At 43.8% G+C, this 25,897-nt stretch overlaps 3 protein-coding genes across 4 annotated transcripts; 2 read left to right on the top strand and 1 right to left on the bottom strand.

Moving 5' to 3' along the window:
- Window positions 1-595: 595 nt before the first annotated feature.
- On the top strand, window positions 596-13,186 carry LOC100282083 (uncharacterized). Its single transcript, NM_001154996.1, has 11 exons — window positions 596-857; window positions 1,057-1,227; window positions 1,777-1,842; window positions 2,406-2,474; window positions 3,435-3,551; window positions 3,951-4,156; window positions 4,286-4,376; window positions 4,500-4,568; window positions 11,946-12,037; window positions 12,454-12,517; window positions 12,711-13,186. The coding sequence occupies exons 2-11, from the start codon at window positions 1,060-1,062 to the stop codon at window positions 12,813-12,815; spliced, it is 1,047 nt and encodes a 348-aa protein (NP_001148468.1). The 5' UTR covers window positions 596-857; window positions 1,057-1,059; the 3' UTR covers window positions 12,816-13,186.
- A 1,837-nt stretch (window positions 13,187-15,023) lies between these two features.
- On the top strand, window positions 15,024-19,435 carry LOC100273380 (Protein FATTY ACID EXPORT 3 chloroplastic). 2 transcript variants are annotated; one of them, NM_001245909.2, is made up of 7 exons: window positions 15,024-15,400; window positions 15,677-16,058; window positions 16,260-16,430; window positions 17,746-17,792; window positions 17,891-17,928; window positions 18,812-18,898; window positions 19,006-19,416. In NM_001245909.2, exons 1-6 carry the CDS (start codon window positions 15,149-15,151, stop codon window positions 18,894-18,896), a joined length of 975 nt encoding a protein of 324 aa, NP_001232838.2. In that variant the 5' UTR covers window positions 15,024-15,148; the 3' UTR covers window positions 18,897-18,898; window positions 19,006-19,416. The 2 variants fall into 2 exon arrangements, with proteins under 2 accessions (NP_001232838.2, XP_035817231.1); XM_035961338.1 differs by having other exon boundaries at window positions 15,026-15,400; window positions 15,650-16,058; window positions 19,006-19,435.
- A 106-nt stretch (window positions 19,436-19,541) lies between these two features.
- Window positions 19,542-21,255, bottom strand: LOC103636551 (WRKY transcription factor WRKY71). Its single transcript, XM_008658895.4, has 3 exons — window positions 20,686-21,255; window positions 20,494-20,601; window positions 19,542-20,352 (listed from the first exon to the last, which is right to left on the bottom strand). Exons 1-3 carry the CDS (start codon window positions 21,195-21,197, stop codon window positions 19,923-19,925), a joined length of 1,050 nt encoding a protein of 349 aa, XP_008657117.1. The 5' UTR covers window positions 21,198-21,255; the 3' UTR covers window positions 19,542-19,922.
- Window positions 21,256-25,897: the final 4,642 nt, after the last annotated feature.

Below are 25,897 nucleotides of genomic sequence, written 5' to 3' on the forward strand. Positions count from 1 at the left end.
TGCAGACTTGCACGTACTTTGTGCTTGCACATAATACGTAGCGGTCACAACCTACCCTCTTATGCCATTCATAATGAGAGTTTCATGAGAGACTTCGTGACATTAATTATACACATAAGTTTTTTGATGATATATCATTATATTAATTATTAAAACATGTGAAACTAGTTGCATCACCATAAAACTATGCGAACTCGTTTCTAAGATGTTGGAAAACGCGTGAAACCATCATTGAGAGCAATTATTTTTTATCTCCATCTATTTCGTCTATTTATATTGATTATTTATATGCAATATTTAAGTCATAAGTTAGCCTATAAAATCGTGTCATGAAATACTTCACTGAGTAAACATATTTTATTCCCCATTTCTTCTTACTTTTGTTGACGTGGTGACACTAGAAATAGTGTGACGAAACTATCATAGAGAATACCCTTAGCATAGAACTCAAAAAAACATCTTGCATGTATTAAATTATGTGTTGGTATGTCAAAAGATGTTAGAAAGAAAAAAAATAGAAAAAATAGATGGTATGGATTTTTATTTGATGACCTATTTAGAAGCCCACTGATTCAGCAACCAGGTTACACCACACCTACATGTTTCTTTACCCTAACGGCCTAACCTTTCTGCTCTAGCGAAGGCACAGCCGCCGCTGTTTCTTCATCTTCCTTGCAGCGCCGGCGCTCCATCTTACTCTCCCTCCCTTACTAGCGCTTGACACGCAGGTGACGGCGGCAGCGACGGCGCTCAGACTCGGGCTTTTAGTGACGGCATCAGCGGTTTCCCCTCCCGCCTCTTGCCAGTCCCATCGCGCCCTCGCCTCGGGTCCTCTGCACACCGTCCAGTGACCTTGCGTGCGTGCCTCCATCTCTCCTCCCGCCTCCGGTGGATCGTCGACGGCGCTCAGCCCCGGCGGCAGAGCCGCGTGCCGCGGCCTGCGGGCAGCGGGAGCCAGCCAGCAGCTGCTGCTCCCGCGCGAAGCGTGCGCTTAGCGCCGCCTTTTGGAACCCTGATGCAATATGTAACCCATGTCTTTATTTTCTTCCTTTATAGGTGATGGACTGGATAAAGTTTTGCAGCGATTTTACCGCAAGTGATGGGAAACAGCATGCATTGCTTGATAATCTTAATCAGGAATTGTCCCAGAAGTCTGTACTATTGGGTGATGGTTTTAAACTGTCAGCTGCTGATAATGATGTGTTTGCAACTGTTCATCCTTTTGTGGTATGATGATGTTACTTTATCACTTTTAATGGTGCAACCTTCATCAAACGTCAAATCTGCGATTCTTTTCCTTCTATCTCTAATCCTATAACCAAAGACCTTGATCCATCTTCACTGAAAGCTCAATAAGTATTAATTATATGTTCCTGTAGGCATTTTATATTTTGGTACAAGTAATTTTAGTGAAAACTGTGGCTAATGCGTTTTCGCACACAAATTGCAAAAAGTTTTACCACACATATTCCAAAGTGATGAAAACATCTACTTTTGTAACTGGCTGAGTATTAATCCCTTTTGTTCTAAATGGGGCTTGCAAGGTTTTGTTTGAAATGTTATGTGTTTGATGCGTATTATTTTCCTCTCTATCTGTTCTTGTATCTTAGACTGTCTCCAGTAGTGTGTAAAATAGGGGACATGGAACTGTATATGACATTGTTTGCAAAGAGAAGTTTGAAATAAGGGATGTGATATGGGATCTGCTGGAGATAGCCTTATGCTATAAACAAATGATGCAAATTTGTAAACTTGTAGTTGCCTTGCTTGTTTCAGATCCGTGTTAGTGACAGCGAGTTGCAGAAATATCCACATGTACTGCGGTGGATGGACTACATTCAGGTCTAAGATTAATCTTTCTTTTTATTAATACTGAATCATACTATCTGTTGCCCATATGAAATATGCGCTCATTTTGTTGAGCGAAAGGATCAAATGAATATACATCTTGTCATGGTCCATGTGTTACCTGCCTTTATAATTTCTTATTAAGAGTTGAAAACGAGGTCCACACTAATACTTCGTGTACCTGGACCTATGGTGGTATTCTTGGACTGTTCTATGTTGACTACTGTATAATATTATTAAGTTATCATTTCAGAGATGCTTCCTCTCACTTCTGGACTCCTCCCAACAACATTTGAAGTCGAAATTAGCCATTGAAATACATTGGAAGTGCAAAAGTAGAGTGTTGTCTGCTATGATGATATTCAGAATCTCTTGCAAAACTTGAAACTTATTTCTATTAATATGCCAGTGATTTTGTTCACGCAGAAGTCTCTTGTGTTTTTTTTACGAAAACTACAATCTGTAATTAAAAGGATTCTCATTGATGTTATTTTTCATTTTCCTCTTTCGGAGCACTCATTATGGTGTTTCACATCAAGCTTTGCTATCTGATGCAGAACACTGTTGGTGCTGGTACAACTTTGCAAAAGATAAATGTGACCAAGTCTGACTTTGATCCACCTTCTGTAAGTTACCTGTTTTGGGGTGTGCTGGAAATCTTTTGTTCTTTTGTCATACTTATACTACTGAAATCCTTTGTTTTACCTGATTTTGAGTTGAACTGGAAATGAGTCATGTTCACCAGATATGTGTTGTGTAGATGCGTATGTTACGTTGGATTCTTGGTCATACAAGAAGGGATCAAATACGAATCAATGATATATATGATAGGCTAGGGGTAGCACCAATTGAAGAAAAGCTCATCCAACACCAATGAGATGGTTTAGACATGTCCAATGGAGAGTTGAAGACCTTTAAAGATACCAGTGCATAGTGGGATCCAAGGCGTGATAGTAATGGAAAGAGGTAGGGGAAGGACGAAGTTGACATGGGAAGAGACAATAAAAGGAGACTTGGAAGTATGAGATATACCCAAAGATTTAGCCTTGAATAGAAACGAATGGGAAACAATCATCCACGTGCCTAAACCTTGATTTGTTATTTCTGTTGAGTTTCAACTCTAGCCTACCTCAACTGGACGAACAAGCTTGGTGGTTGTCGTTGTCATCAAGTTGAACTGGAAATTATGGAATGCCAACTTTTTTTCTCGAATACGCTAGCGAGCTGTGTATCGTTGCATTGAGGAGGGAGGTTTTAGAAATATAACCCATCCACACTTAGTTGACCTGCGTGCTGGGTACATAGGGAAAGCACTACCAACAAAACACTCATCCACTACACAGTATGAATCATGACTCGGTTTACATGTTGGCTCTGTTTATAGCATTCAAAATTTATGTGTCTTCCTGCTTTTCGTTAAATTTGTACCTTCTCATTCTGCATTTGGTACAAAATTGCTTCAATGCTACTATGGCATTAGTAAAATATCCACTGAAATGTATGTATTGGTCATCTTCAAAACATTTGCCAGAAAAAGGTTGTATTAAGATATTTGAAGTAATTGTACCTTTCCTTTTCCTGTTCAGCATCCAAGGAAAGCTGATAAAAAAGATGCTGAATCAAGTTCAAAGAAAGCCATTTCCGTACAGAAGACTGCTGACAAGTCAAATGGAAGTGCTGACTCAAAGAAATCCACAAGAGAGGTAGTTTGTTTTGCCATCAAGCAAATTCTTGTTACTTTTCACATTTATGAGCACTTCTGGATCAGTACTTTAAAATATTTGATGTGGTAAAAAAACTGTGGGTATGTCTTAGCATTTTAAAACTGTAGTTTTCATATACTTTATTTCCAAACAAGGCCTAAATTCATTGCAATTTTGTGATTATGTACTTGTGCACTGTATCACAAAGTTTGATGGGTTGTAAATGTGCTGCTCTTATTGTTTTCAACTAGTTTATGACACATTCGGTCATTTACAGTCTTTTTGATAGCATTGCTGATTTCATGTTCAAGCACCATTTATTCTGAGTGCACTATCTTGTACAAGTTGCCTTTTTTTAATAAGTTTGTGGTTTCCTTTCTTGGTTGAATTTAAACTAAGCCTCCTGAAAATAAGGAGAATCCTACTGCTGCGGGGAACAGCAAAACCTCTGGGGAGAAAAAGAAAGTGCAAGAGAAGTCAGCAGGAAAAACAACAGAGAAAGCTCCAGAGAAAATTGCAGACAAGGAATCAGAGTGCGATATCAGTATCCTGAATATACAGGTTGGCCTTATCCGTAAAGCATGGAAGCATCCATCTGCTGACAGGTGCTGTATTTTCACTCTTCTGCAACACTTAGAATTTCTCTGTATTTTCACTCTTCTGCAACACTTAGAATTTCTCTCAGTGCTTATGTTATAGTATTCAACCTAACGTTCTGATTGATGACCGACCAGCCTTTTAGTTGAGGAGATAGATTTGGGAGATGGTAATGTGCGTCAAGTTGTTAGTGGTCTTGCAAAGTATTGCAGCCCAGATGATCTTACTGTGAGTAGTTAGCTGCAAGAAGGAACTCAAATTGTTTTTGACCATTTTCTCTCTCATTTAAGATGTTTGACCTATGTTGCTGTGTTTTGCTATGAACACCTGTCTGTCGTTTTCTTCTTTCAGAATCGGCATGTTGTCTTGATCACGAATGTGAAGCCTGGAAAGCTGCGAGATGTAATGTCTGCTGGATTGGTATGTCCTATCTATTATAATTGCATTTGTGTAGCCCAGGTAAACAAATTTGGTTTATTATGCTATTTGGTTTATCGAAATTTCCCAAAATACTACTCCGTCCATTTGATGTTATAAGGCATTTTACACAAAAACCAATAAAAAAATTCAGAATGACTACCCTACCTCATTATTATCTAAAAAGACAATTTAGTGTATGGATGTAAGCATGATGTAACTTAGAAGCAAAGTAATTATCTGGGGTAATATGTGGGGAAAGAACTCATGCATTTTGCATTGGAATAAGAAAAATTTCTTGTATTTTTTTCTAGAACACAGAAGAGAGCCGTGTATCACTAAATAAGAAGGTAGTCTTCTAAGAAGACTCAAACAATCCCATTAGGTCATGGTTTTACATGAATGATTAACCGGTAGCAATACTCCTTGTATTGTGAACATAATATATGCCCTAGTAATTTCTATTGGCAGGAATGCCATGGTGGACAACGTGTTTCATTTAAGTCTAACTGTTGAAATAGGTAACTTAACAGTGTAGCATTTTTCACTAAGGTCCCGTTTGTTTTTTTTTCATTTTGAGGAATTGGAATCTTACTAATGGAATAGTCTATTTTTTTTAGAATGTGACACTGACATTCCACCATTTTCCAAAGTTATCATATAAGTCTATCTCAAATTCCTGGGGTGAGAGATGAAAATTGATTCTATAGATTTACATGCTATGTTTCCGATGTACAACTTATAGCATACTCTTCTACTTGCTTCGCTATAACATAAATGTAGTATATAACTATCTCTCTCATATGATTTAGAATAATATTCAAATATATTACATATATAAATATATGAACTTAATTAGTTTTTTTTTTTCTCGAAAGCGCAGGGGAACTGCGCCTTAAATATATTAAGAAGGAGATAATAAGGTCTAAAATAGACCACAGATTACAGCAATGACTCCTTACGGAGGCCAGTAACGCACATAAACGAAAGAATCCATGGAAACCGGACTCAAAAACACTACTAGAGATGAAGGAGACCAGGGGGGGTCAGCCATCCGACAAAGGGGCTGCCAAAAAGGAGAGACCCTTGGCCCCAGCTAATTCCCAAAGTCTTCTCTCGTCGTCCGCCTGCCGAAGGATAGATGGGAGACTGGGAGTTTGACCATCAAACACACATCTATTACGGTGATTCCAGATCATCCAGGCCCCCAAAGAGATCAGAGAGCTCAATCCGTTCTTGATCATTCCATGAACTGTTTCAGAAGCTGTCTCCCACCATTCCAAAAAGGATGTTAGGCCCGGTTGGGGAGCAAGGTTATCCAACCCAAATTTTCTAAGCAGATTATACCAGAAGCTCCTTGCAAACACACATGAGACCAGTAGGTGGTTAATGGATTCAGGTTCTTGGTCACATAATGGACAGGTGCTTGGATGAATGAGCCCCCTTTTTTCCAATCTGTCAGCAGTCCAGCACCTGTTATGAGCCACCAGCCAGAGGAAGAAACGACATTTTGCTGGAGCCCAAGTTTTCCAAACCCGCTTATAGTGGCCAAATGAGCAGGAACCCAGGAAGAGGCCCTTGTAAGCTGTTTTAGCTGAATACTTTCCATCTGGGGCTACACTAAAGATATGCCTGTCTTCAGTGAGGGGGTGTAGCTCAATTTCGGAGAGACAATCCCAGAGCTTTAAATAATCCGCCAAAACTCCAACAGTGAGACTACCTCTAATGTCAGATATCCATCTTCTGTTTAACAATGCCTCATGGACTGTTCTACTTTTTGCTATCCTCTTTGGGATTATAGAATGCAGACTAGGGGCAATGGTCGAGATGCTTTTACCCTGCAACCAATTATCAGACCAGAAAAGGGTACTATACCCATTTCCAACCTCAGAGATCAGGACCTTACTGAAGAAAGCTCTGGCTTTACTTGGAACCTGAATAGGAAGCCCTGTCCAAGGTCTACTGGAGTCTGTTTTTTGAAGCCACAACCAACGCATCCGGAGGGCCCACCCGAGCTCTGGGAGGCTTGATATTCCCAGACCTCCAAGTTGAAGAGGACGACACACTTTGCCCCAAGCCACCAGACAGTGTCCTCCTTTGGCGTCCTTTCTTCCTCTCCATAGAAAGCCCTTTCTTATTTTATCAATCGCATCACGGGCCCAGTGGGGTATATCGATCGCCATTGCAAGGTACACAGTCATACCTGTTAGAACATGTTGCACTAGGATTCTCCTGCCTGCCCTGGTCATCAAATCAGCTTTCCAGTTAGGAAGTTGGTCAGCAAATCTATCCACATATGGCTGGAACTGCTGCTTGGACAGCTTGTGCAAGGACAGAGGAAGCCCCAAATATTTGCAAGGGAAAGCTGCAAGATCACATGGTAGCAAGCTTTGGACTTCTAATAAAATTTCCTCTGAACACTGTATGGGGTAGACATTAGATTTTTCCACATTATTTTTCAGACCGGAAGCACTGCCAAAGAGCTGCAATATATCTAAGGTAGTGGTAATTTCGTCAGCTGTAGGGTGTAAGAAAAGGGCTACATCGTCTGCATAAATGGATACCCTATGTAACTCTCTTCTTGCTGCTAGCTGTTGTAGAAGACCTGCCTGCTCTGCCTTCAAAAAGAGGTAGCCAAGAACATCCATGACCAATATGAATAGCATCGGGGAAAGGGGGTCCCCTTGTCTAAGCCCTCTTCTATGCTGAATTTGCTTTCCAGGAAACCCATTGAGCATGACTTGTGTGGTGGAGGAAGCAAGAAGACCACAAACAATGTCTCTCCAGATCTGTCCAAACCCAAGCTGCTGCATGACTTCAATTAAAAAAGGCCAGGAGACTGAGTCAAAGGCCTTGGTGATATCCAGTTTGAGGAGCAGCCGTGACATTTTCTGTTGATGAAACAGCCTTGATGTCTGCTGCACTAACATAAAGTTGTCTTGGATGAATCTTCCCTTAATGAATGCACTTTGATTCGGGGAAATTAATTCACCCAACCTTGGAGCCAGTCGGTTTGCAAGGATTTTTGTAATCAGCTTTGCAAAGCTGTGGACGAGGCTAATTGGCCTGAAGTCCTTAACTTGCTCAGCCCCTTCTTTCTTCGGTACCATAGTAATGTAGGCAGTGTTAAGCTTCCAGAAATTGTCGAATCTCCTGCTCCAAACAGCTGAAACAACAGCCATAACGTCACCCTTTATAATGTTCCAGCATACTTTATAAAAAAGGCCAGTGAAGCCGTCCGGCCCAGGGGCCTTATCGGAGGGTAACCCCTTGATGGTTTCCAGGACCTCCTGTTCTGTAAAGGGGGAGTCCAGGGCTGCCAGGTTGTGTCTAGGAAGGCCAAGGGCCTCCAGATCAATTGTTGCATTCCTCTGTCCCTCCTGCCCAATGAGTTTTTTGTAGAAGAAGTCCACTGCTGCTGCTTTTTCACTATGCCCCGTTAGGATATGATCTCCATCAATCAACTTGGCAACAAAGTTTTTCTTCTTGCGGTACCTAGCATGCAAGTGAAAAAACTTTGTATTTGCGTCACCTTCCCCCAGCCACGTGATCCTTGATCTCAGCCTAGCCATAGTGCGTTTGAATGATGATAGCAGCAATGATTGTTTTTTTAGGCGATTCATGAACCAATTTTCTGCTGGGGATAGGGCTCTTTCATCTTGTGCAATCTCAAGTCTGTGCAGCAGTTCTTTTGCCAGAGCAAGCTGAATTCGAACGTGGCCCACCTGCTTATTACTCCAGCTTTGAAGTTTTCTTGCTGTCGCCCCTAGCTTTCTGTCCAGGGTCAGAAAAGGACATCTGATATTATGCACTGAATCCCAAGCTGCTTGGACAACCTCATGGAAGCCTTCCAATTTTGGCCAAAACGCCTCAAAATGAAAGCGTTTCTTCCCCTGTATGTTCCCTGTGAGGCCCAGAAGGAGCGGACAATGGTCAGAATCATGTGATGCCGTGCTCTGGAGGAGAACATTTGGGAACCAGTGCTCCCAGGTTACAGAGCAAAACACCCTATCCAGCTTAACTAATACAGGACTTGCTTGTTGATTGGACCATGTATACTTGCGCCCATGTAGTGGAATCTCCTTAAGGGCAAGGTCGTTGATTACTCTTCTAAAACGGCCCATCATTGCCCTATTAATATTGGAATTGTTCTTATCAGCAGAGCTATAGATGAGGTTGAAATCTCCAGCCACCATCCAAGGACCATCGCATTCATTTCTAATATCTCTAAGTTCCTGAAGGAACTGGATTTTTCCTCCCTCTCCCTGAGGGCCATAAACACATGTTAGCCACCAGGCCTGCCCCTCAGCCTTACAAAACTGGACTGAAATGCTATGATGTTTAAGATTTTGTTGTCCTGTGTGACCTATATGTCTCCTCCAAGCAATCAGAATGCCACCACTTGCCCCCACAGATGGAAGGTACACATATTCTGAAAAATCAGCTCCCAACATTGACAAAATAGTCCTCCTAGTAATGATCTGCATTTTTGTTTCTTGTAAACATACTACATCAACCTGGGAAGAATCCACCAACTCCTTAATTGAGTCTTGCCTAACAGAGGAGTTCAGCCCCCTCACATTCCATACCAGCAGTTTTGTGGGATCCATGAAATATAAACACAAGAAACTACTGAAAAACCCGGGTGGCCAAAAAATCTAATACACCAGGTCAGGTGGAGGGGTCCAGCCAAAGAGGGCTGCCAAAGCTTTCACCTGGCTATGCGACAAGGGTTGCTTGAAAACCCTTGCATAAGCTTCTGTTGCTTCCTGGGACGTACCCTCAGCCTCAGAAATGATATGCAGTGCTCTTAAAGCTTGTTTAGTAGCCCTGCTGCCCCAGTCATGCATGTTGAATTCAACTCCAGCACCAGCAATGCGTCGGCTTCGCCTAGGTGCAGCTTCCCGAGAAGAATTAGAAGACAGTAAGGCATTCATATCCTGCTTCGGTGCCGGCAGTAATTGTTCAGCTGTTGTACTAATTTTTCTGAAGAACTCGTCCTTCGTTGTGGAGTGATTCATAGTCCTTGGGGCCGAGTGCAAGGAATCATTATTCTGAACTGAGCCTTCCTCTGTCTCCTCGTTCTGACTGAGTTGAAGGAGATTTGCTTTAGTTCTTCTGCGAAAATAGACCTTGAGAGCCTTTGTTGCTTCATCTCTTGTTGCTGCCATCGTCCCAGCCATCTCAGTCAGCTGAAGAGATATTGGACCCGTCTTCTTGGGATATCCAGAAGCTAGTTGGGGCGAGACATACGCAAGGGCGTTCGTCTCCAGCGGCCCACAGCGCAGTTGGGGCGAGACCGGCATCGAAATGCAAGTCTCAAGCGGCCCAACCGGCACCTGGGGCGAGACAGAAACTGGCCCAGTAGTCTCAAGCGGCCCAACCAAGCATCGGGGCGGATCCGGCCCGAGGGACATCCCCGGCCCAAAGCTGCTTCGGGGACTGTTTATCTTCCCCGACAAAACCTTTCCTGCTGCATTGGAGATTGATGAAGGTGTTCGGTCCTCATGAAGGGGCGCCTCGGACGCTGGAGACCCATCAGTACCGGTCATTAAATGCTCAACATCCCGAAGGGGCGCCGTGGACGTCGGAGACATATCAGTGCCTGGAGTTAATTGCATATCTCGCCCTGAAGGTGTTCCGTTCTCATGAAGGGGCGCCTCGGACACTGGAGACCCATCAATACAAGTCGTTAAATGCACAACATCCCGAAGGGACGCCTTGGGCGTCGGAGACATATCAGTGCCTAGAGTTAATTGCATATCACGCCCAGTATCCCAAGGCCCCGCCTTCGAGGCTCCTGGCGGCGCAGACGCCTCGGTGCCGCAGCCCTCAGCCGGCATTGGGCCCAAGCGAAGATGCAGTGGCTTGCGCAGCACCAGAGAGCCAATCGGACGCCGAGGATGGGTGCCATGATCGTCGTTTCCATCATCATCCCATGGGGGTTTATCGCCGTCCGCGGATGGAGGGAGACCTTCTGGTGAGATGTGTGAACCAGCATGCAGGACTCTAATTTGGATCTTGTATGTAAGGCATCTTTTCTCGAACATCTGTAACCCAGGCTCAATAATGTGAAGCACTGAATCGCGTTGGAGATTCTCCGGGTTAAAGCACCAGGCTCTGACTACAAACGACGATAGCTCTCGCTTGGACAAAGAATCAGGGTGCACTTCAGCGATCAAACAGGAATCAGTCAGTATACTCTTCGCTGTAGACAGAAACCATGCATGTTCTGGGATCCCTCTAATCTCTATGTCTACCAGCCCTGGCATGATTGAAGATGAGGCATGAGAACATCTTGTCCAACACTTGAAAATCAGACTAAATCGAGGTCCTTTTAAGATCTTGCCATCATTAAGCACCCTTGTTGCCGTAGCCTCGTCAGGAAGAAACAGAAGAAAATCTTCTGGCTTGGTCTGATGAATCTTCATATCCTCAGTCTTGATGTTGAAACTATGAGCAACTTCGTCGATGACCTCAGAATCAGTCACAATTGGCCTGGTTCCCACTATTGTAACGAAGAGAGCCCTCCTGAGATTTGCCTCTTCCCGTGCCGAAACACCGACCCCGGAGATCCACAGGGGACTCTCGACGTGGCCGATGATCACCTCGAGACCTCCTCTTACTCCGAACCACTTGCCACCCTTCGTCGTCACACCGAGGAGTTGCCCGCCGACTTTGCACCTCCGGCTGGATACCAGATACCACCTTCACGCCTGGCACCAGGGGAGGAGCCGCCGGGCGCGAGGGGCAGGCTAACAGAGCCTCCTTATACGACGGAGGCGCCCGCCAAGAATCTCCAGACGATGAAACCGGGCTAGAGTCACTCCAACGTTGAGCCTTCAGGCGGCCTACCTGGGGAGCCTGTGATCGTCCGTCAGGAGAGACGCCGAGGGGAGTTTCTGGGGTGGTCGCCGGGTCCGGAGTGGAGGCCGGCGAGAGGCAAGGATGGCGGATGGAGGTGGGAGGGTTGGGGCCAGGGGGCGAGGGGGCGAGGGAAGGGAGTGGAGGTGGAGGTGGCGCGGTCATGTTGCTTCACTTAATTAGTTTTGTCTAAATTATAATTATTAAAATGGAATTCAATTCCAACGAAAAAACGGGGCCTAAAGAAAATTTAATAAAGCAATAAAAAACTCTATAAATTCTATTTCTAATCTGAAATGTTTATCATGTAGTAAAGTTTCTGAAGTGGAACACCGAGTTAGTCAACTATATCTCTTATGTTATATGGTTCCACAGTATCTTGTTATCTTCTAAGCAAAGTAGTAGCATTGAAGATTGAACTTAAGTTTCTTAACTCCTGGTCCAAACTGTATGTGTACTTCTGTTATTTTGAGGTTTTTATTGAGATGTTTGTTTTGGCATCAATCTTATGCCCAGGTCCTTTGTGCTTCAACTGAAGATCATGCTGCTGTGGAGCCTTTGATTCCTCCAGAAGGAGCCAAGATTGGAGAACGCATTTCATTTGCTGGGTCAGTATATAATCAATTTAAAGGCCCATTTGCGCAGTTAGCATTTATATTCTGTCTAGCTGTCCTGATTTAGTGATTTATACTCATGAATATGTCAGCCAAGCTGTAAGAAACCTAATTTCTCATAAGAACAAAGTGTATAGAACTTACAAGTGTAATATGAATGAACTCATGCATGAGTTTTCTTCCGCCATATTAGGAATCGAATATTGCAAGTCAGCTTGATCTACATTTTGTTTGGGCTCATGGTATCTTGTAGAATAATTCTGTTCATTTCTGAAATAAAGGGTTTATCGCTCTTTTGAATTTATTTCAGTTCTCTCGAGTTATAGTTTGTATTGCCCTGCATTTTAACAACGATCTTGTTTACCAGTTATGTTCTGGTTGTTTTTTATTACATTGTTATTGATGTGTAGGTTTGATGGGAAGCCTGAAGATGTTCTAAATCCAAAGAAAAAGCAGCTGGACAAGATTACCCCGGTACACTTCAGTGGCCTGTTTGATATGATGTAACATCATTGTCATGGAATGTTCTTGGCTAACATAACATACTCAATTATCAGATCCTGAATTGAAACACCATGTTTGTTTTTATTTGATGAATGATGTCGCTTATTGCTATACTGTGCAAAGTTTACCACTATGGCGCTAACCGCGTTGTTTATGCATCCAGCATCTTCGTACCGACGAGAATGGAATTGCAATGTTCAAAGGTGTTCCCTTTACTACATCAGCTGGCCCATGTAGATCTTCGATTCACAACGGAAATGTTAAGTGAGCAGCTCATTAGACATGGTTGCATAGATTGACATCAAACTTATGCAGGCTGTCTGTGTACCATTTTGTCATACATCATGTTTTGCCCATATTTAGCGTTGCAAAATTTGAACAGAGTTACACTATCTGTAAGCAATTTTCTACTAATGGTTGGCCCAGAGTTTGCTTTTGAGTATGCTATCACAGACAAATCAAATATCCTTAAGTCTACACAGGTGTGGTCCTGTGTTGAGCAAGACATCTGGGACCGCAAATTTTCATACCATTTGTGTCTGTTAGCCAAAGATGCTTTGGTTGGCGTATGAGTTAGTAGTTACAAGTGGTTTTCAGGAAAAAAAAATAAAATAGAACCAATACCTTGCTTGGTTGGAGAATTTTGCATGGGGCAGCATCAATGCCTTTCTTATGGAGCTCCATGTGGCTTCCGTGCACCAAATGTTGCATCATAATCTCCAGAAGCAATGTGCTTCGAATCTGTTTCTTTGCTGCACGGGTATGTTTCTGTTCAAGGGCAAGGTAAACTTAACCAATGTCTCTTCTGTTAAAAAAACACTTCATTCTTTCTTAAGCAGAAGTCACATGCATAGTATACGGCTTTCAGCTTTAGTTTCTTGAGATTGGTAAATTAGGTACGCGGCAAGGTAATAGTGTTCTGATCTCTGGCCCTTGTGCTGCAGTCACCACATATGGAGATACGCTAACTACGAACGGTTACTGAATTGCATTACAATAGTGAAAGGATTTAATATCTATAGGGGAAGTACTGAATCGCATTGCAATAATAAGGATTTGATATAGAGGGGAAGTGAATAAGTTCTGTATTTTTTACGAAATATTATCATATAAAATAGCAAAATTCAGAGCATCTTCAATATGTACCAAAAATTTTGTTCCCAAAATATAGACATTGGGATCTAATTAAAAGTATTAAATCCAATAAAAAAGATAATACTCCAACAACTATATTTTTTTTTACTAAAGTTCATTTGATGCAGAAAAGTCACCACGCGACAACACACAACGCCATTGGTCCGATCTGACAGAAATAGGTTTAAGGACTTATAAGGACTTATTGAAGATGCTCTCATAGAAATATCCTTGGTCTAGCTAGCCCTTATGGGCATGTTTGGGAGCAAGGGGTTCTTCTACACCATGTAATTAGAAGTGAGACTTTGTTATAAGTAGGGATGAAAACAGACGGAAAAACCCATCTCCCGTTTCCGTATCTACATTTTATCATCGGAAACGAGATCGGGTCCGGAATAGTCGGGAACGGAAACGGGAGCGGGATAAACGGAATTGTGAAAACGAACGGAAACGAAAATACTAACGGAAACTCATAATTTAATACAAATAGAAATGTTATTGATGTTTGACTAGTGATTGATTGGCAGAACAATAACATAAAACAAATAGATATAGAGAGGCAACATTCTATTGTTGTTTGGTTGCTAAATGTGTACATTTAGCTACATCCGATGTTGTTTAAGACTTTAAATCACTTGTCATTTGAAAAGAGCCGGTGGTTACAATGGTCAATTATGCTATAATTTATCACCTAAATACACGAGGATTTACTTTATATACTAATGCATATTAGACTCGTCCCATATTTGTCAATTACGGAATAAATACGAGTTCAATCTGGGAAAAACGGGATCCCGCAAAAACGGACGGAATAAGCCCTCTCCTGTTTCCGTCCCGTTTCCATATTTTTCCGTAAATACGGAAACGGTCGGGTCAAATGTAGGAAACGGTACGGGTCGGTACGGGATTTTTTCTGTCCGTTTTCAACCCTAGTTATAAGTATGTGAACAACTTAAAACCCTGCAAGCATATACAACCACCATGGTTTTAGAATATTACGATTTTAAGATGTCATGACACAACCATAGTAATTTTACATCACTTTTAGCTGTAGTTTTTAAATATAAAATATCTCAAACCATGATATTTAATATAAATATGCAAGGCTAGTTATAGATAAAAACTTTGGATTGAGATGAAGTTTTAAATACTAAAAAATTACTATAATATCTATAAAATTATGGTATTTAAAACATGGATTTTTATAATACACCAAACATACTATAATATTCTCAATATTATAATTTTACTTTAAAAATTTTAAAATACTTTGCTTCTAAACATTTCGTCCGGACTGCATAGGCGGCCACCAAAACTACCCGAAAGCCCCCAAGAAACCCCACAAAACTCACCGTTTCCCCTCGCGGCCACTCTCCTTCGAGCCGTCCGCCGCTCCCACCCCCACCAGTGCCACCACTCGCCACTTCCTCCCGTCTCCTCCCTTGCAGAGGCGGCGCGTAAACCCCGATGGCCGCCTCTCTCCTCCACGCCTCCGCCGCCGCCGCCTCGCTCCTGAGCTCCACCCAGCACGCCCGCGCGGGTGCCGCCGCCTTTCACCCCCTCGCGTGTGCCCCATCCCTACGCCTTACGCGCTCCTCGTTCTCGACCAATCGCCACCTCGAGATTTCACTCCGGGCGATCTCGGCCAGTCGCCGTTTCGCGGGGAGGGGGGCACCCCGGGACCGCCGCGTTGTCGCCGCCCTAGCGGGGGAGCAAACCGTGAGTCAACCCTCTATCTGGGATCCTTGCGTCTGTTGCAGTTTCCGGCGGCGAGATTCTCGTATTCTCAGGCGTGTTTTTTGTTTCTCGCCAGCTGATTCGTCGTAGTTTCTCCTTCCCTTTTTCTCTATGCTGCCACAACCATTTCGGCAAAATGCGTGCACGATATATGTCGTATGGTGATGATTTCGATTGTTTGGTTCCTCACAATGTTTTGTTCACTCTGTTGTGGTAACTTTCATGATCTAGTCGCTTGAATGCTGGTGCTGGATGCAGGAGGGTTCAGAGGTGGGGGATGACAGAAACGGGGAGATAAAGCCCGAGGAAGCTCAGGAAATTTGGAAGGTAATGCTGGAGCAGTTCAAGGCTGAGGCCCTGCGGATGCAGGCCCTGTCAATGCAGGCTTATGATGTCTACTCCGAGAGGACGAGGGAGGTCTTGCTGGAAGCATCAGAGAAGCTGAAGATACAGGCAGACAAAGCACAGAAGGACCTGAGCGTGGTAGCTACCGAAATTGGTCAGGAGGGACAGGAATATCTGATGATGGCAGCTCGGAACTCCCCAGACTCGATCAAGGATATCACAACAACGTTCAGGGCTCTTGGAAAATTGAATTGGCCATCAGAGTATGAGGATTATCATGTGGGCATTCCGTTTGGTATGTCAGAGTTCTACATTGGTGAAATTTTCAATTGAAATTGATTTTATTCCCTGGTTGAGAAATCGTAATGCATGGAAAAGAATGTTTTCACTAGACCACGTGATGTGTTGTACTGTCAATTAGCTCTTGAGTCTTGACACAATTTAATGCTGACTGGAAGGGTTAAAATTATTCTTGCACTTGCATGGTCTTCTGTAGGTACCTTTCTTACCGTAGGGGGTTTCCTCAACTTCATGTTGGCCGGAAGTACCTCTGCCCTTCGTTTTGGTATCATTCTTGGCCTTGCACTGTTGGCTCTGGGAATCTCAAGTTTGAGATCACAAAGAGATGGCGGCCGTCGGCCTCGTCTTCTGGTGAAAGGGCAAGCTGGTTAGTTCATTTCAATCCATCATCCTTGTCTTGCTTTCACCCTTTCTTTTCATTATTTATAAGAACCTTTAGAGAGCATAGTTGTGGCATTGAACTTGTGCTGTGTATGCTTGTTTGACACTTAAGATTCGTAGGTTTAACATAAACATGATATGGTATACAGAAGACGAAATAGAAGGATTATTAGTGAGTATCAATTCCAGAAGGTTATTTTTCACAATACTATTTGTTCCTGGAAAGTTTTTTCTTGCTTCTTTATAGAGCTGGTTGTTCTTTCCAAGAAGTTGTGTTATATTTGTGCACCTAACAATGCTCCTTTTATAGTCAAATCTTAATGCTTCTTAAATTCTTGTGCTGTTAGTGCAAGTTCCAAATCCACTGTTTTGGCAGCCATTTATATGTGCCAATGTGCCATCATATATGTCTACTGTTCTATTATGCACATTGATCAGATTTCTCATAACTTGGATAATGTAAAATTAGTGGCTGTTTGCAGTCATGAGTTGTTCATATGGCTACAACACAGGATTGAGCTTTCATTTTATCATACTACAGAAGTTATATAGGACAATTTCTATAAGGTTTCTGTCCAAATTGGATTTAGGAATTGATCTTGTTCTTTATCCAAAGTTTTCCTAAAATTCCTCCGATTGATATTCATTCTTAGTATTTTTTATATTTTGGTTGGACTGGATTAAAGTTTATGCTATCACATCAAGTCCAGCATGTCCTGTCGTTTTTCCCCATTTCATTATAGAGAACATTTGAACACGTTGAGTTTATTAGATTAGATTGGATGTCACGATATAAAATTATTGGTCAGGTACATAACATATATGCTTTCAGTTTTTTTCCCAATAATCTAACTGCAATGATGATTTATATTTATAGCAATGCTGGTTCATCACATATTTATTTATTGTCTTGAGAGTACAGATTTGATTACATTTGTATTCTGATAAGTCATAACATTGTAAGAGCATCTCCAAGAGCTCCCCAGAAGTCTCCCCTAAATCAAGTTTTTTTGGGAAAAACACAAAAACGTGTCTCCAACAGTTCCCCTAAAGTGCTCTCAACTTTTTCATAGCCCTTAAAACTCCCTCATTTGTAGCTACAAATAGGGGTTTTTTTGGGCTCACCAGAAACAATCCGCCGCTTTAAGGGATCTGTTGGAGAAAGAATTAAAATCTACCCCCACTAATTTTTTAGATGTCCCTTAAAACTGATTTTTAGGAGTCATTTTCTGGGGAGTTTTTGGAGATGCTCTAAGGGTCTAGATAGCTATTTCTTGATGTGTTTCACTTGTTGCATGCAGCAATAGCCAGTGTCATCTTCTTCAGGGAGTTTTCAGTTCTTCTCCAGGTAAACACCGCAAACTTTCTAGCAGTGACAATGTGACATTAATTATCAAATTTATGATGCTCATAAATTAATTTTGCCCATCTCTTTCTACCTTGTAGAATGGCTGGTTTCCAAAAATCTTCATGGTTCTCCTCAGGTCAGTACACATTTAACCTTTTGAATTGCTTTCATTATTTTCATTCTACACCCAAAGAAACATGTAGCTACTTGTGAGGACATTGCATGGGTTCACAACATTTTTATGTGCCTCAACCTGCGCTTGTGTTGCCTGCAAGACCCACAAAAAATGTTTTCGTGTTTAATTTTTGTGACTAGAAGGTTGCAGTTCAGTGTACAACCGTACATGGCTTTGATGGATGGATTTTTTTATATTCTTTTTTCTTTCAACTATACTGGGATTTTCTGATAGACCACCTCTTTGTTATACTGCCGATTTGTGATCCTTCCAAAACCATACTATCACCTAAAAATTATCCGTTTCATCCAGCAATGTTCTGTCTGTGTACTTCCTGTCATGGTGCACTTATTAGAACTGCTGTCCACTTTTACTTTTTACATCTGGAGAATATGACTAAGAAACTGATTTTTACTTGAATTTTGACTTGTAGATACCTTTTTTTCTGTATTGTATCCCGCAATCTTTTCTGCTATACATCCAGTTGATGTTCTGTACCTGTATATACCTTGTCCACCTAAAACTTGTGTGATATTTCTTTTAGGAAATTGATATATATGATAAGTTGTTTAATGCTTTAGAGAAATGCACTTGATAACCATAGTTGTCATATATTACAGTTTATCGACTTAAAACATATTGTACCTTTTTTTGTCACCTCTCATCTGAGTACAGCTGTAGTATTGTTCATAACATATCGTAGCTTAAATTGAACACTAAAGTTCAAATACCTTATCTTTCAGTGTTTAAGTTTTTTATGTCTTTGCAGCAACTGCAGCCATTTTTTTTGGTCCGAGAAAAAAGAATTGTCTGTGTTTTAAGCTAATTCTCAATTGTGCTGCAGTGGAGTAGTGGCAGGCTTTTACTTCTATCGCATTGCAGCTGGTAGCCCCAAAGAGCTGAGCAGCAACAGTGATTCAGTGAACTAATGGTAACCTTACATATACAATCTCGGTCTTATGTGCTTTCATATGTGCATCGCACAAACAGACAATAGGATCATCACATGACAAGCAGTTTAAATCATGTACCATGCAGCACTTGGATGAATCAGATGATCATGGGGGAACGCAGACCCAGAAGGCTATGGCCTGTTTGCTTTCGATTTCCTTCATCATCCTTCAATTCAGGCAAAGCTCGGTTGTAAGGTGTCCGCATGATGACCACATGGATTCAGAAGAATTGCTTGTTTACTCGGCCCTCTTCCCGCACTCCTTTGTTCCTTTGCTCATGTAGTATAGATGATAGACTTGAACAACATCAATAAACGACATTCAAAGGCCATGCAGTTAGCTCTTCAGTTTGTCTGCTGTTTGTTTTTCATGGGGACAGCCCGAAAGGTCGGTGAAGCGTTCAATGTTTCGTGAAGTGTCCGAAAACAGTCAGTGTTATTACTCTGTAGATTCCAGCTCGCTCAAAACTATTCAAGGCCGATGACAAGTTGATAACAATTAGTGGCACTGTGATTTGTTCCTATTCGTCTATTATAATGTGATAACAATTAGAGAACGGATGTAGTAGTACATTCGTTCTCGATCATTTATAAACTAAACAACGACAAATAAAGACAAATAGAAAATAACGGAGAGGGTAATATTTTAGGCGACCTGCTAAAGTACATAATAGGGAAGAAAGTACGTCACCTTGTTCCTTTGCTCCGCTCCATTTTCTAATGGGGAAGAAAGTACTGAAGTTTTTTTTTTCTTCCAAAAAATAAAAAACACATTCCTCATTTTTAGAACGCGATACCTTTGTTTTGTTCTGATCCCTCTGGCATCTGCCTGAAACATGATAGTAATACTATTACTAGTGTGATCTACGGCATCTTGTTGAGACCCTCCTAGGTCGGGGTCGGGGGTTGTCACTCATTAACTGCACGGTCGGCCTAACTGTTCTCACGTACTACAGCGATGGCGACAACACATGTCCAGATCTACTGCTGCTCTGCTAACAATCTACTGAAACGTAGCGATGCCATGTAGACCGCCCAAGTCAAAGCGGTCCTCGAGGACGGATTCCCAGCCGAAGGCGCCGTCCAGGAACTCCATTACCGGATCAGGAGCAGCCGCAGCCGTGTCGCGCCACTCGTGCGCGGCCGCATGCGCCTCGAACCCGACCTCGGACGACGCCGACGGGGACCACCACCCTCCCAGCGGCACCGAGGCCGGCGAGCCTCCGCTGGTGGTGTCCGCGGATCCCCAGGAGTTGGAGCCGAAGTCGACGACGGCGGGCGCCGGCGCTCCCTGCTGCCAGGCGGTGGCCGCGCCCCTGCACGTGTGGTCCCCGTAGTAGGCGATCTCGTACGCCGCGGGCTGCTCCCGCGTCCGCTGCACCCGCCGGGTCGCGTCGCACCCCTGGTCCTTGTGCGCGCAGCGGTAGTAGAGCCTGCAGGCCAGGGTGGGATGAAGGTCAGGCGGTCAGCCGTCAGCTCGCATCGGTCGGTCGGCGAGTGGATTGCCACGACGGGAATGGAACGGAACGGATCGAGCTGAGCGCCTGAGTGAGCCTTCTGAGTAGTCTACTTGCCTCGGGTGCTTGTGGCCGTTGATGTCCTTCTGCCCGTACTTCCTCCAGATGAAGCCGTCCACCGTCGTGCCGCTGGTCACTTCCCTGGTCGCCTCTCCGCCGCGCGCCCTGCGAAATCGAAACTTCTTCTGTTAGTTGTTGTTGTGCATGTGCAAGGGGGAGACGAGGCGACACGAGACGGCAGTCCCCCACCTTCTCTTTAGTGGCGGCCCCGGAGGAGGAGGAGGAGGAGGAGGCGAGGCGCCTCCCCCTGCTGCTGCGTCCTGGTACTCCGCCGCCGCCTTCCTCTTGTGCCCGCTGGCGGCGGCGGCGGCCCTGAGCGCGTCGATGACGCGGCCGCAGCAGCGGAGGATCTCGGCCGCGAGCTCCTGGTGCGGAGACGCTGCAGCAGGGGACGCGGCCCGGAGCAGGTCCCCGAGGTGCGCCGCGGACTGCTGCCCCATGGTCATCAGCTCCAGGACCACGGCGGCCGGGGTGTCCAGCGTCATGCCTGGCGCTCGAAGCTTGCTGCGGCGATGCGTCTGCTCGTCTGCCGATGCGTCTGCTCGAAGAGTCGCTCGTTCGGTGGTGGCCAGGGCCAGGTCAGGTCCGCCTCTGTGGCCTGCGGGCTGAACCGCCGAGTGACGACGAGACGGGAGTAAGATACAGAGGCAGTGAGCTTGCCGCAATCTCCAATATTTATAGACCGCTCGTCTCGTCGTCATCTCACATCTCAGGATTCCCAGCAAGCCAAGCGAAGCCGCGGGGAAGGCGCAGGAAGTGGTCCACGGCGAGCCGAGCCGAGTGGAGCGCGAGCCGCTAGACGACAAGGTCCATCTTTTTTCCCGCGCACGAGGTCTTGACGCATCTTCATTAAAAAAATATATATGAAAATATAGGATTTTTAGAACAGTAAAAGAAGATATAGTTAAAAAAACTGATATACTATTGTATTGTATCGGCCAACGCTCTGTTTCAGAGGCCAGTCATAACATTATTATATTATAAAGATAGAGGGAAGTGTCCGGTAACTTTTATAAAGAAAGAAAAAAAAACAGCAGAAAAAAAGTCAAAAGGGCGCTCACACTACATCCAAAACAGCACATCGCCCACAACCATATTCAACCTGACGGTCCTCATGCGAGTGATCCTCGTCCTCCAGTAGCTAGGTTGCAAAACAAGGTCCATCTGTTCTGCTGCTCCTTTTTCTTTTCTGAGCTCTAGCTACACGTTGGCGTCATCTGCCGCTACTCTGCCCCTTTGGAGGTCAAAGGGTCTGGAAGCAGCAAACACAGATCATTAAGCTGTGAGAAGATGTGTCGTCCACTGGTTAATTAGATAGATTACGGTCCCCGATAATAAGCTAATCTTAATTAGATACGCTCGCACGCGGGGTGACCCGGAGCCCGATAGTCAAATGCATATACATACGTGACTGTAGAGGTCAATGCCGTAGTTGTTAGCACCAAAACGTGTCGCGCCCTTGTTTATACCACAATTATACGTGCGCATGACAGTATTTGTAGGATATATATATATATATATATATATATATATATATATATATATATATATATATATATATATATATATATATATATATATATATATATATGCAGGGTGGGTGGTTGACAGACTCACATGGGTTCAGTCGAGCTCAGTCCGTTGTGGACGTATGTTAGTATGTATCTCTCTGACTCTGACTATCGCTATAACTGCCAAGCTAGCTCTTTTATTATTGCTTCATCGTCAGTGTCGTATCGCTGGAATATATGATTTGATTAGGCGACTGCCCCCCATGCCGGTTCTGCCGTCATGCGTGCACTGTTCCGATAATCCGATCAAGCTCGCAGCTGCAAAAACTCTCTCGTCCCAAATTATAGTTATTTCTAGCTCTCTTTTTCTTGTCCACACTTGAATTAATGATAATGGACGTGGATTATTCAAGTTTAGACTTGAGCAAACACTGAAAGGAACGGTTAATTTACTTGCTAAACCATGACACCCAAGCAAGCACGGTCTGTTTTCCTTCTGTCGTCCTTTGACCAAGAGTAGTTGTCGCGCTAGGTTTTCGACCCAACGTGCGCAAGATGAATGGTAAGACCACCTTACCGTAGAACGTTCATTTCAGTCGAATTCCTTCGTGTGAAACCAAACAGTTGTATCTGTAGTTAGTTGCAGGCGTACATATACAAAACCGAGCTCAAAACTCATATTTGAATTGAATGACTGGACAGTCAAGATCTAGAGGCAACAATTTTTTTTCGTCTAGGTTGGAGTTTTGACCAAAACGTTGGTCGGCTAGTTTAGAGACATATATACTCAATAGTTTCAAAACAATAGGAGACGTACGCCGACCTCTGGGAGGAATTCTCCCTTCCATTAATTAATTAGTGACGACCATATTGCCGCATAATTATTGGTCCAGGAAATATAATGAAGCACGGTTGAATCAAATTAAAGGGTGCCCGCGATAAGATTGAATCAGAGCGCTGCTGCTACTTGCATTTAATTTGCGCAGAGTCTCACGTACGTGGTGGTTTAGCGACCCGGCCGGTCTCCATGCATGAAAGCAGCAGTGATTGGCTGTGCCTAATCAGCTCATTAGCTTTCATAAGTGTTGGATAATGTAAAGCGTCTGTTATTAGATCATATCTTCTTGTTTCTGTCCGAGTCTCCAGGCCAGTTCCTAGCCCATCATTTTAAGATCGTAGGATCAGACTTGCATGATCTTTAGTTGTAATCTATATATATTTGTACTCGACACATCAATAAAGAACATAGCGAGAACAGTTCTTTGTATTCTCTGTTTCTTACAATAAGCAGTCAGGATGGCAGGCAGCTCACGCCTACTTTCGGAGGCGTGTGTGTATATATATGGATGAGATGCGACCAAACTGAAACTGTGGCCGGTAATCAAGCTGCCGCCGTGCTGTAGTTGAAAGGAGTATGTATAGGGTTTTAATGCTTCGTGGAGGCAGACAGGGCATACCGTTCCATGCGCGAGCGCAGATAGACTGCTACAGTAAGGGCTTGTTCGGTTATTTTCAATCCATATGGATTGGAGGGGATTGATACGGATTGGAAGAGATTTTGACTTACTAGAGATTGAAACCCTCTCAATCCCCCTCAATCCATATGGATTGGGGTAGAACCGAACAAGCCCTAACACGGGGTAATGTTTTTGTGCTCCGGCGAATGCTAGGATCGGATCGGAAGCCGATTGATGATAAATAACGGCAACAGCAGAAAGCTGTGCATAGACAGGACAGGCTTCATGGAATGGAATGGATAGCCACCGTACCGGACATCTCCCAACTCCAATCACAAACAAGTGAAAAGGAAACTACTACTAGTACTACGAGGGCCCTGCCGGCCGCAGTAATTTAATTGGTGGCCAACCAATCATGCAGAGATGACCAAACGGGTCGCCCAGCCCGGTGAAGCCCGATCTGTTTTGGGCTCGATCCGTCAGGCATAATTAGAAAACCGGTCCGAGCCGTCTATGTCCGTAGGCTCGTTTTTCTGTCCGAGCCCAGCTTGCAGCGGGCCGGCCCGACCCATTTAACACGGAAAAAGCGGGGCGAAAAACGGGTCGGTAAGCACGATTTAGTGCAAAAAAACGGGTTTACTGGACTTAGAGGTAAACGGGCCGTACCGGACTAGCCCACCGTGCCTAGTTTCCTGTTCGAGCCTAGCCCGCTTATTCGTGTCGAACCGTGTCGGTCTCGGATCAGACCAAAACATCGGACTTCGTGCTGGACTCATGGGCCTGGTACTTATTGGCCATCTATACATGCAGATGCAGTGGCACGCAGGAAAACGTGTCCCTGCATACTGTAGTAATCAGTTGAGCGACTGCTCCCTGCATCACGGCTACTATAACTTCTCGATCGTGAGTAGTACGACTGCTGGGATGCAACAACAGGGCGGGCCGGGTTAGTACTACTGAAATTTGGCTCTTTATCTAGTGTTAAATGTTTTACCGATTGTTTTATTTTGAGACTCGTCAATCCATTAGAGATTGATTGGTGGCTAAACAAATCTGTCACCGACCTGCTGTGAGCAGCAAAGATGACGTCGAGTATCCACGTATAGATACGAATACCAACGTACTAGTACTCGAAGCTGCTGTCAACGTTTAATTTCCTCGGATCAAAAAAAAAAAAACGGAGCCGCCCGCCGTTGTCCTCGTCAAATGTCAACACGTGAGCTGCGTACGTGCCGGTAAACTGACCACAAATTCGTCCTTCTTTGAAGATGATGTGCGCAAAGAGACGTCTTATTTCTTAACTACCGTATGTATTCCGCACCGTACGTCGTACTAGCATCGACGAGAGTTTGGTAGGTACTGGCACCGATGCAGCTAGCTGACCAGCGGTTGTTGTCGTTGTTGTACTATTTCTGTTCTTTTAAAAAAAGAGCAGACGCGTTGTAGAAGCGACTAAACAAAATTACTTGTAAGAGTTCTGTGGCTATATTTTAGAATACAATTTATGTGGTCATATAAAATCTTTTACCATTCCACTTTGAGGCAAAGGAGATTGGAGTGGATTGAAGCAAAGGATCTGAGGCCACATGAGGACCACGGATACGCAGTTTATTTCCGAGATCCATAATATCCTTTTTTTCCCCCTATACTTCTTGCTAGCTTTTAGCACAAAAACGAGAAAGTAACCGCTCCATTATCCCTGAAATATAATTGATGTATATATACTCTTAGTTGTTCCGACCTTGGGAATGTCGATGGCTCGTCTTTCTCCCCTTCGTTCTCCTGGCCGCCCCCTCCTCAACCACCTCAAGCCACAAATGCCATTGCCGGGAAAATCCTTCCCCATTCTCAAAAAGCGAAAAGCTCTAAGCCCAGGAAGCCGCTACAGGAATGGGCCGTTCCCTGTGATGGTCGTTGGCGCGGCTGGACTTCAGGGGTGATGACTCCGTGCACGAAGAAGAGAGACGAGGCAAATGGATTTGGCCCATTCAGTGCGGTGAAAAACTTGTACTCCACAAGTATTTCCTCCTCGTCTTCTCCGCTTTCACGATGTATCTATTAAAGCTCTATTCGATATCGTAAATATTTTTCTATATAGATTAGATCGATACTTGGATGGTTTACGTTAGTATAGAAGAAAATCCACAACGGGGTACTCCCTCCGTTTCTTTTTATTAGTCGCTGGATAGTACAAAATTGCACTATCCAGCGACTAATAAAAAGAAACGGAGGGAGTACTAGTCTGACCGTTCTACTCGTGAAGCGCGCATACACACACACGCAAGCACACCCACAAGTAGGCTAGTATACCAAACTAGTGTAAGCAATAGGCCTTAAAATAACCCTACTCCAATAGTACGTTCCTACCTACTTATTACGGACGGGAATGAGATTGGACGTGGATGTTGTTGTAGATAGCCCCATTGTTCCAAG

The sequence above is a fragment of the Zea mays genome, chromosome 8, assembly GCF_902167145.1.
Source record: "Zea mays cultivar B73 chromosome 8, Zm-B73-REFERENCE-NAM-5.0, whole genome shotgun sequence".
Classification (NCBI taxonomy): domain Eukaryota; kingdom Viridiplantae; phylum Streptophyta; class Magnoliopsida; order Poales; family Poaceae; genus Zea; species Zea mays.